At 40.6% G+C, this 12060-nt stretch overlaps 1 protein-coding gene across 1 annotated transcript in view; it reads right to left on the reverse strand.

The window, feature by feature from the left end:
* LOC118426097 (protein HIRA-like) overlaps positions 1 to 12060 on the reverse strand; it is a 41716-nt gene that overhangs the window by 17247 nt on the left and 12409 nt on the right. Inside the window, exons 7-19 of the mRNA XM_035835356.1 lie at positions 11688 to 11765; positions 10272 to 10439; positions 9670 to 9720; positions 9076 to 9132; positions 8526 to 8596; positions 7914 to 8040; positions 6618 to 6824; positions 5684 to 5772; positions 4885 to 5083; positions 4185 to 4264; positions 3400 to 3583; positions 2539 to 2634; positions 1909 to 1966 (exon numbers count right to left, since the gene is read on the reverse strand). Of these exons, the coding sequence (XP_035691249.1) occupies positions 1909 to 1966; positions 2539 to 2634; positions 3400 to 3583; positions 4185 to 4264; positions 4885 to 5083; positions 5684 to 5772; positions 6618 to 6824; positions 7914 to 8040; positions 8526 to 8596; positions 9076 to 9132; positions 9670 to 9720; positions 10272 to 10439; positions 11688 to 11765 (1465 nt within the window). The remainder of the gene's footprint in view (positions 1 to 1908; positions 1967 to 2538; positions 2635 to 3399; positions 3584 to 4184; positions 4265 to 4884; positions 5084 to 5683; positions 5773 to 6617; positions 6825 to 7913; positions 8041 to 8525; positions 8597 to 9075; positions 9133 to 9669; positions 9721 to 10271; positions 10440 to 11687; positions 11766 to 12060) is intronic.

The raw sequence follows: 12060 nt of genomic DNA on the forward strand, positions 1-12060 counted from the left end.
TTTTTGGGGGTCCCTAACCCAAAGTTACCCAAAATGCTGGGGTAACTTTGAGTGAGAGGGCAGACCACATTGTTCTCTCCTAGCCTGATTATGCACGTTTGGGGTGAAACTTGGTGTGTTTACTTTGCAACAGAACACAAAGGAAAAGTCACCCTTTCTAACCCATGCAATTATAACACCTTAGCCCTGAAGTGTGAAGACGGCACAACTGTACCAATAACTCTCAGTCAACAGTCTGACTTAGCTTTTGCTTTAAATCTCGGAAATCTAGTCTGTTTAGTGTTTTCCATTCTTTACTCCCTCAAAGCCAGACATTTCTAACCTGAATGGTGTCTAATACACATCAGTGTCTGGCACTGTCTGCCCCACTCTAAGGTCATAAACAAAGACGGTGTGGGATATTTACTTCTAGGTCTATTGTTTCAACCTTGTCTGCCAAGTGAACAACAAAGCTTTAACACAAAGCCAAAAAAAAAACTCAAAGAAAATTCCCAAGGAAAGCTATCATACAACAACTATTTTAACCTCAGTTGTAACATGTTTCAACATCTGAACAAGGAGGTTAATTGCCGAATATCCACACATGCATCTTGTGCAGCAAGAGAGTGTTTCACATGTTCTTGTGACAGCCCTTTTCACCCATAATTACTCTTCTATGACCTAGGTGTGAATTTCATTTTCACCCCCAACATCTGCATAGAAACAATGCCAAGCCAGGTCACACATTTTCACCCCTTTTTACTCTTTGGGTCCAGGTAAAACGGGGTAAGGACCCCCAAAAAGGACGATTCACCCCATCCGGCCGGGATCTAACAGTGACAAAAACTGTAAACATCAAACAATCAATTCAAGCATGTCTATAATCACAGAAACCACTATCCAGGGTTGGACAAGTTTTCAAAAATTTATTTGTCTTGTCGGGCAAGTACATGACATATTACTCGCCCAAACAAACTTTTCACTTGCCCAAAAATTGAATGACCTTTTTTTTAATGTATTTTCACGTCCAACAATGGAATTCTTTTGTTTTGTGATATCTGACAAAGGTTCTGAAATACTCCTGGAGTATTTCAAAGGCATGTCATAGTTTGTTTCCTCTATGGTGGCAATAATTGGTGGTGAACCGGGAGAAAAATTATAACAAAAATGTCAGCACATGTTACAGGCAAATACTGTAGTGGGGAGGGCTCGCACTCATGGAAAAATGTAGGGTTGGACATGCACTTGTCCGATTGGCACTTTCACTTGCCCTGGACAATCGCACTAGTGGGCTTGTTCAACCCTGCTATCCCAGTACAGTCAAACCTGCCCGAGCGACCACCTCTTCTCAGCGACCACCTGGCCATTTCGACCGCTTTTTCTCGGTCCCGATTTATTTTCCCATTGACGTAAGCATTAAGCGACCACCTGGCCAACGCGACCGCGACCGGCCCAAATTGGGACCCATAACGACCGCATCATTTTCAAAATTGAGGTTTTCATCAAATTTGGATGATAACTAGCGTGATTTTGTGCCGAAATCGGCCAGTTTGCGTCGGATTTTGGGTTAAATTTACAGTTTACAGTGTGGGTGTTGTATTTGACATTAAAGACCTCGCTTCTTTGCGTGCGCGCAGTGTGCTTGCTATTTGCCATTAAACACAACGGAAACCATTTATACTTTGCATCGGGCATGTTTTGAGTCGATACTCTTCTCAACGACCACCTGTCCAAATCGACCTCTTTTTTCCGCTCCCCCGGGTGGTCGTCTTGGGCAGGTTTGACTGTATCTAGCATTTTGTACCTGGATGGAGTTTAGCTGCTTAGAACTGACATTTTCCTTAACAGTGCCAACAAGGTTTCCTGAGACAGAACGTACGCGCAAGGCTTAATTCCTGGTTCTATATACAACTGAAGGAGTGAAGCTACCTGCAGTTTGAATGTTGTTTTCCAGCTCCAGAACCATAGTTTCCTCCTCTCCACCCACCTGTAAAAAGATATAGTCTAGTTTATGAACATCAGACTCTATGGGACCGAACAAATTACCAGCCCTGTAGGCCTGTACACAAATAGATATAGTGCAGCTTGAACAAATCATGGCACTTTTCTCTTAACCAATCAAGGAGATGTAAAATACCAATATTATTGTGCAAGTATACAGATACAACAAAATTTCTTGCACATCTATAGCAAGCTGCTAGGGGGCCTAAACCTGCACCACTTCTTCCTTACATCAAATTTTAAAGCTATTTGTAAAAAAGATCAACATCCGTTTTTTCCTGAAATTCCCCAAAATAGTCTACTGCAGTACTAGGATCGTCCACCAGGAGGCCCAAAATTGTTCAGGACCATCAACATCACCTTCCCAGACATGTACCGAAATTAATATCACAATTCATCTGGAAATTCTCAATATGTTTCGATAAACACGCAAACATGCACAATCCTTGCAGGGCAAAAACCATACCTCCATTTTACATGGCAGGAACGAACAACAGTTACTGACTGAAAAAACTCCATGTTTTTATACATTGAGGTGACAACTCAGATAATGCTCACCTGTAGGCTGATGTTCTTCTCAGCAGGTGGAGATCGGAGCATTACGGGCTGTGGGGCTGATCTGGTGATGGTGTCCTGGGGTATGGTTGGTGTCACCTACAGAAAAGTCATGTCATCACAATAACTGTACAAGTACAACTGGGTCATCTGCAGGGCTCAAAATACACACATGCAACATGCAATTTGCATTGTACGATTTGCATGTAAAAATAATGTGAGTGATTGTGCAACTTTGTATGTGCAGAAAATGCATCTGGTTTGCACTTAAAAAGTCTCATACTCTATCCTGTATCCCACGGCTTGCATTTGGCCCACAATAACCTGTAAGTATGAGCTTTGGGTGCACTGCGCTGTCTCCATCTTTAAACTTTTAAACAATACTTTGGACTCAAAATACATTTTTGGGTCAACTTGCACTGGTGCAGATTTAAAAAAATTACTTGCTCCAAAAGAAAATTATGCGCATAACCAACAGCAGTGAACTACATTGACTGTATTAACCTTGTATCTCATCTTCTAAAAGTTTATTTGAGTAAAAGGGGATACGTGAAGACCACATGGTTTGTAACCTTGGATTTTTATTTTGTGGTGCATTCTAACTTTCTTGGTGTGTGTGAGCTATTTCTAACGGTGGTTACACTGTGGATAAAAGCAAGTTACACTGGTGCAAGTTTGGTCCGAAATTAATTGCACCACTCCAATTAAATATTTCCACAAACTTGCATTATGCTGGTGGTGTTTTGAGCCCTATAGATTAAATATACTTTAGTAATTTCTCTTGCATGTATCATTAATAAAAGCAACTGTTAAAATGTGCAGTTTAAAATGTGAGATTGTACTCCACAGTTATTGCTCATGTACCTGTGTAGGAGCTGCTGGTGCCATCAGTGCTGGTTTGTCCTTGCGCATCCGTTTGGTCCCAGGTTGTGACAGGCCGTCCAACTTTCTTTTTGCGATGAGTGTCGGCCCTGGAGCTGAGGCGTCCTGGACGGGGGGTCTGTCCGAATCCTTCTGCCTGGCCGTAGATATCGTGGTCGGGGTGATTCTGAAGGAAAAACATTAACAGTTGCTTTACATTCAAGACATTTCAGAAGATTAGGCCATGTTGATAATGTATTATTACTTGGATTGCATATCTGGGTGCACTATCTTTCGACCATTTAAAAAAAAGAAATCCTACAAACCATATAAAACAGATGGTAATGTTATAAAAAACCAAAGTCAAATCCAAAGTCAAATAAGAAGATGTTAAAGAAAATGGAGTAAATACTATTTTTTTCTTTGTACGAACGCATTAAGAGTTCCAAGAAAATGACATCCATATAATCACATTAGTATGGCCTTAAAGAGCAAATAAAACGTACTAGATATCATGGAAATGAAAGGTTTCTCATAGGAAAGGCGTAATGCTCTTCATAATGATATGATCATTCCATAAAATGCCCAGAACATGCCTAGAAAAAGGAAATTGTATGGCTTTTACTGGCAACCAAAAACCTACATTTTTTAGCACAACTTGATTTTGAAAACTCAAACTTAGTTGAAATAAAATGCCACTTGATTGCATACAGGTAGCTAAATGCTACAGTTATCAATTCAAAAATGCAAATTTCCTTCTTTCTTCTTGGTAGAAGTGAAAATCTCACTTGTCTGGTTTTGACTGTGCCTTTGTACCGCTCGTGGCCTTTGACTTCTCGGTAAACCTGGAGTCCAGAGCTTTCATGGGCTGAAACACATGCAGGACTGGGTTACAGGCATTGTAGCTTCCTTCATCATCTGTGCACAAAGCTTTAACTTCAAACTGTATGCTAGAGGTGTAAATGGTGAACAAACAAAGAAACAAACAACAAACTTAGCATTTGTGAACGAGTATGGTACTACCGGGGTTGGACAAGTCTATAGTATAATAGCCCTTTTGTTCAGGGCAAGTGAAAATGCTGATCATGCAAGTGCATGACCTACCCCATTTGCCCGATCGGGCAAGATTTTTCCATTGAATGAGATTACTTTTTACAGTCATGACATCAAGCAATGGTCAACATGGAAAAATAAAGGCAATAATAAGAATTCCATTGCTGGAAGTGAAAATGCATATAAAGTGACATTTGATTTTGGGGCAAGTGAAAGGCAAGTAAATTTTTTATGTGCTTGCCCGATAGGACAAGTGACTAGAAAACCTGTCCAACCCTGCACACATGAGCTTCATGCACAAATACGTGTGGCCCAAGGGCTTCGAATAAGAGATGGGCGCCAACATAAGTGCCACCAGGTGTGGTGCAGGAAGGACTTTAACTCTAAACAGAAACAATTCATTATCATTATCGTAAAATTCTAATTCACCAATACCTGAATATTTGCTGGAATGGATGCCGGTACAGATGTCAACATGGATTGAGCAAGAGGCTTGACTGTTGCATGCTGGGAGGAGGGGGAACTCTGGGAAGGCTCGGAGGTCCTGGGAGTTCCTGCCGACTCCAGACCGGACTGTGCCACCCCGGTGGAAGACATGGGGAGGGAACTGCTCATGAAGGGACGAGGAATATCCCTAGGGAAGCAAGACACATTTACCACTCATCGACTGCAGTTACTCACATACTATCACTTCATATTAAGGTTCCAGGGCTCGAAATTCATTTTTGGGAATAGGTGCACTGGTGCACCCAACTTAGAAAATTGGGTGCACCAAAATATTTTTGCACCACATAAAATAAAGTAGAATATCAGAATAACCTAATTGCAAACCTACTAAATTGGTAATTTGAACGGAGCTCTTCAGAAATCGGAAGTACTACGACAGTCATTTTATTATCTTTCTAACACATAGATGTCAAGAATATGGTGTTTACTTAGTATACTGACATCTTTACATACATAAGCCTATGAAAATATTTGTGCACCCACAGAAAAAATTGGGTGCACAGTTCCAATTTTGGGTGCACCTGGGTGCACAAAACCCCAGTATTTCGTGCCCTGGGTTCTCAACACATCTAAATAAATTCTCAATGCCCTCAAAACAAAATCATCAAAATCAAAAGTTTCTCTTGTTTACAATATCCCAGTATGAATTTTTGCTATTGACAAACTAAAGGTATAAACATCCATCTAAGGCTCAAATCAAAACAACAACAAACTGGTAAATAATTACCCAAAATCCACTTGAGGAGCAATACATAGAGGAGTGATTCTTCTTCTGCCATCAGGAGTCCTGGTTTCTATCTGTTGTGCCTTTGGGTTCTGAAGAAGAGATTATCTATTACAATATACAATAGATGAAGCAAAGCGAACTACTGCAAGACACACTTAGTACAAGTCTCTGTGAGCACTACATCATTACAAGCTATCCTAATTTGGTCCAAATTTCAGTTCACCCAGATATAATTGTAGTTGACATAAGGACAGAATAGAGTTGTCAGGTTCTATGGAAGGATACACTAGAAAGGTAGGGTCAAAGGCAAGCTTTTCTAGGAATTGAAGTTGACCAACCCAATTTTCTTTGGCTTGTTATTAAGTAGACCCTTCTGACTTTCTGCTGGAGAACAGATTTTGAGATTGAAATTTGCATATTTAAGTACTTTAACAAGGTCTTGTTTCAGTGCATCATATACAAAATGTACTTAGGGCTCCATTGGGAAAGCCCAACTCTGATGTCTGACCATGGCACTAGAAAATGCTTGAAAGTTCATCTGTGTTGGTAGAAGTCATTATTGAACTAGCTGATTAACTGTAATTTCCAACATAAAAATTGGACTCACCCAAATTTTTGACTGAACAGCACCAGTCTTTGTCAAGGAATGAACAATCCACTGCTGTCATGTTTACAACCATCCCTGAACAGAGATGGTGGGCGCCATAGACTTCATGCAACCTATATAATCCACTGCTTACTGAGTCATGTGTTCTATCTGCATAACGTGACATCACAACAGCAGTGGATTGTTCATTCCTTGACAAAGACTGATGCTGTGCAGTCAAAAATTTGGGTCCAATTTTTGAGTTGGAAATTACAGTAACTGTTCAACTATTCTAAGAATACAGTTTAACTAGACTAAGTTCAACTAGAAAATGCTGATGTTACTAACAGGTTTTTCAGTAGGACTGGTGAGCATGGGGTTCTTGATCTTGGTGGGGGTCCCGTTGACTTGTTTGTTGGCGGCCAGTTTCTCCCTGTGCTCCGTGTGCTGTTGTTGGAGCTTCAGCATGGCAGGGTTCTCTATGATGGTGTTGTTAACAGTGTGCTGGGTGGAGATAGCCATGCTCTTCCCATAGATCCTTTGGTGAAGGGAATTCTGAGGGAAGTAAAAATTTATTATTATTTATTATTATTATACATTAACAGGGCTTAAAATACTTTTTTCTGCATACCTGCACTGTGTGGTGCAGGTAACATTGCACCTGCACCACTCTGAGTCTGAATTTTGGAAGCATGGATCATACTAAAATTGTTCAGGAAACATTGCCATTTTTTTTCTTTTATAGAGGGTAACAGTCAATGCAGCTAATAACAATCCATATACAAGTTACAACTGCATCATACATCTACAACCCAGTACATCATGTACAACCCAGTACATGACCAGTGCTGTTTATGTACAGGTAGACACCAGAAATACCTGCACAGATCCAATTTTACCTGCACTAACCTGCATATGCAGGTGGTATTTCGAGCCCTGCTATATAAATCATGTAAACTAACAGAAACAGATATTCCATTCATCCATCTTTAAAAAATCCACTTTCACTATACGATCAGTGGTCAACAACAATTATTAGAATTTTTTTGAATTTTGAAACTGAGAATGGGTGATACAAGAAATGGCATCATGTAATATAACGGTAGGGTGTTGGTCCAGAGGTTTTGAGTTTGAGTCCCTAGGAGAGGTTGTCAAATGGAGGTCCCATGTTTGCAAGGACAGCCACACCTCGGCCATGTAAAAGAATTCAAACCCACCACACTGTAAATGCAGAAACTTTCGTGGTGGTTGAATGTTCGCGGTTTTCACGGTGGCCACTTCACCGCGAACTTAAAACCGCAAACATTTTTCCATCATGGCAGTAAGAGACTACAGTGCATGATGCTACAGTGAACTTAAAACCACCACGACGGGTCCTTTTTCCTGCTACCGCGAAATTAAATCCGCGAAATTAAAACTTAAATGCATTTACAGTATTGAAAAGAGTATGGATCCTTCCCAGTGTGGAGTATAAAATATATCTGTCTCGATAAACAGCTTGTACTCTTTAGTACAAACCTGTATTTGTCCATAAGGCAGTTTACCAGATTTGAAATACACTGTACAACAAAAGAAGAAGAACAAAAATTCCTTCAACAGCTTTGTGGCACAAAGAATGAAAAAAGTGATAATATAGGACCCTACCATCTCATCCTGTGTGAGAGGGGTACCCAGCTCCTCTGGAGTGAACTCCACGTACGCAGCGGTGCCATCCCAGGAGCACACCAGCAGCTCAAAACCACTTTTCCCCCTGGAAGAGGTAAGAGGGGTCCTACCATATTGTAGGTGAACAAAGTTAATGTCGAAAACAAAGCAATTTCTCCCACCTTTCTTCTAAGTCTACCAGAAAACTGTCAGCAGTTTTGGTTTAAAGATTCACAACTTCTTGGTGGTCCATACATGTACAGTGTAGGTGGACAATGCTGGATCACAAAGGATTCAACAAAGTGGTGTACATAGAACATTTGACAATCACAACGCTCACAATAACCTTGGCACAGTATGTTTGAATTTGGTCGATCATATCTCTGTCAATATCGTATCATTCATTTGAATGCATATTTAGTACACAGTACAATATCCGGCCTGCTTGACATTCTTACAAACCCAGCTCCCCCGCAGCATTATAGCTGGCATTTACAACTTTAAGGTACTAGTAGTAATATTATATATATGACTGTATACACTTAAAAGTGCTGGAAAATCCGCAGTAACCATCTAAAATGAGCGGTGTAGGCAGGTTGTATGAGGACGTACCATGAGATGTCCATGACAGAGTTCTGAAACATGTCGTGTACCACCACCAGAGGTCTCTTCAGGGCTGTCAACTGTACACAAACACAGGAGAAAATACTGAGAAATCTGTTGGAGAAGGAACACTACAGGAGGGTCTGCATGTGGGATCCTAGAAATAAAGGGTGAATTTAGGAGAGCCAGCAATGCCTCTACAAGTATCCTGAAAATGCTCTAAGGTGAATTCAGGAGAGACAGGAATGCTTCAACAAGTGGGTCTGCATGGGGGGATACTGGAACTCCAGCCAGCAAAGTTTAAACCTTTAGGGTAAATTCTTGGTAAGGACACAAAGTAGACAGATTGCATGATTGGGTTGCTGTTGTTTGTTTAAGTACATCAGTCTGATTCAGATTTTCTCAACTTCTTGTGCATTTAGCATTGAAACAACACCATGTATTCCCCATCACCCTCAGCCCCAGTCCTGCCAAGGGCCCAAGTTGTATTTTATTTGTATACCACTTTACATATCCAAAAACTTTAAGACAAAAGTATGTACTCTCATGTGTAGCTTACCCAGATAGAGAGGGACCTGTCACGACTGCCGATAGCACAGCAGGAGAACTGTTGGCTCTGAAACACAACAGAACAGTCGGAATACATATCAGTTCTAGGACATGTTTTCACTTCACACAAAGGATTGTCTTATTAAATGTATTTCTAGTTGTGAAAACGACATCTCAACTAGAATTATCTGTAACTACAGATCCTTATTTAATTTGTAACTACATGATGCATCATAACTAAGGTAGTAAGTAATTTGATGACATTCTCATTTACTTAACAAATATGCAGAATTTGTATCTGATAATATTCCTACCTGCATGGCAGGAATATTATCAGATACAGAAACTATTATGATCAGAGTGAGACGTACTGGGTAAATGTCATTTCCCTATTTTAACTTGTAGATAAATAATGCTTGATTCAAAATGGCTGGAATTTCAAAGACTGTTACTTGAGCCACTGACGTTGGGGTGATTAAATGGGAGTGGACAACCTGAAGGCAACTGTTACTGTACACATCTTCAGAAAGGACACTGGAGCTGCATGTTTCACCAGTGTGACTTCCCTGGTGTTTGGGGCTCAGATGAACTACCATGTTCTTACCTTCCCGCTGGCCTTGTTGACTACTTTCTGGAATATGTTGGGGTTAAATCTCTGCAAAAAAAGAAAAACGATGAGGGCTTGATTTGATTCATTCCATTGCTGAATAAGTATAATATGCATGACTGTACACATATACATGTACATGTACATGTACATACAAAAGTTATCCACCACTCAAAATCATGAACATTGCCCTCAGATCTCATACTCTCTATAGGAAGCCACTAGGAGGCCCATTATTAACCTCAACTTTTGTCTTCCTGACACAAACCTAATCTATCATGAAGATCCATCCACAGCTGTTTATTGCTGTGCTGTTATACAAAAATACATACAAATTCTGCTGCATCACCAAAGAAAGTCAACCTACATTTCATTTTGTAGTTAATTTATCAAACTTGACCTTAGTTTCCCCAACACCTCCCCACTTTAGAGAACCAAACAATGAAATACCAATCCAAAGCCTTTTGAATTACATTTTGTATGTTCTGTGTAATTAAATTCCACGATAGCAAAACCAAAAACGTAACCTTCTCAAGAAAGACTTATTGCAACTACAGCATTGAAGGTAACTAATAAATATGATTGACAGAGTGACTTACAACTACGGTTATAGCCTTTCTGTGTCCTACAAAGTCCATGGAAGTCTTGAACCCCTGTCGCTCGATGATCTGTGCGGTCGGTCCGGAGTTGTTCATGGCATGAGCTGACACAATGTACTGTCCATCAGGAGACCACGCTAACCTCAGCACATGGGTGGTACCTCCACACTGCAGGAAGGAAAAGGACTGTAAGCACATGGGTGGTACCTCCACACTGCAGGAAGGAAAAGGACTGTAAGCACATAGGTGGTACCTCCACACTGCAGGAAGGAAAAGGACTGTAAGCACATGGGTGGTACCTCCACACTGCAGGAAGGAAAAGGACTGTAAGCACATGGGTGGTACCTCCACACTGCAGGAAGGAAAAGGACTGTAAGCACATAGGTGGTACCTCCACACTGCAGGAAGGAAAAGGACTGTAAGCACATGGGTGGTACCTCCACACTGCAGGAAGGAAAAGGACTGTAAGCACATGGGTGGTACCTCCACACTGCAGGGAGTAAAAGGACTGTAAGCACATGGGTGGTACCTCCACACTGCAGGAAGGAAAAGGACTGTAAGCACATGGGTGGTACCTCCACACTGCAGGGAGTAAAAGGACTGTAAGGTCACAACATGCTATCAGGGACTACAATCGGAATAAAAGGATGTCCCTGTGGCTCAACTGGTAGCAAGATGCCTCTCAATGAGGTCCTGGCTCCAAATAATTGGCAACTGGTACTGGGATTGAAAATTTTTCTATGGAGCAACTCCAGCTTTATTCAAGAAATGGTGGTGCAGATGGTGGCACCCATCAGTGATTCCAAGCCCTTGGGTCACACAGCTTAAAAAAACTGTGCAATCAGAACAGCAGGAAGCTAAGTCTGCTGGTAGTGGTGAGTATTTAGCTATCATACTCTTTGCCAAAAGCAGAGAGCTGAGCAGATGATTATAATAAAAGCAGTACAACATTGTAAAATGTACTATCCTTAAAATCTTTGTATGACCCGGAAAGAGATCACACTCACGACGTACTGAATGCAAAGGGAACACTTATATTAGAGTGATTAGAAGTTACAAGGTCGTTGCACCAGTAAAAGCTATTAGTTTGAAGTTGTAAAAACTTCTAAAACATTTGTTCCCTAATGGTGTGCATACAGATGAAGTTCCTAATATATATATAAGTAGACCTCCAAAAAACTATATTTCTGTTAAAATCACAGAACCCACTAATCATTAAAGAAGTGGGACTTTTCATCAGCCACTGCCTCCAAAGAAGAAGTCAAACCTCCCAGTAAAGAATGTAGAACCATGTACATCTTTAGATAGCTAACGTGTGTGTATATAGAATAGACACTTGTTACTTTTTACTGTCTGTATCATTGCAATTAGCCTACAGGCATGGATTTGCAAATAAATATGATTTATATAACTCACCTCGTCAAATGGTTTGGTGACCATGGCCTCCTGCTGCCAGTCTACTGTGCGCCACACTCGCAGACTCTTGTCATCGGACTGTATGGAAAAACAGTCAGAAAACTCACCAATAATGCTGCGCTCATTAATTAAAAATGTTATGTTACCAATGGTACTAAAGAAACAAGTCCTTGATTACAAGCAATCATCATAAGAGTTATCTAAATAAACAAAGACGTTTGTACAAAATATACACCCTTATCTTACAAATCACACTTCCAGTTTTTGAAACTTGAATCAGGTAATCAAGTTAATTTCCCTCTGTGACGTCATAGTAAACACAGCAGTCAGTTCTGAAAACAGTACTGTGACACGAAAATGTCTTTGAGAAGTA

Source organism: Branchiostoma floridae, chromosome 11, assembly GCF_000003815.2.
Source record: "Branchiostoma floridae strain S238N-H82 chromosome 11, Bfl_VNyyK, whole genome shotgun sequence".
Lineage (NCBI taxonomy): Eukaryota > Metazoa > Chordata > Leptocardii > Amphioxiformes > Branchiostomatidae > Branchiostoma > Branchiostoma floridae.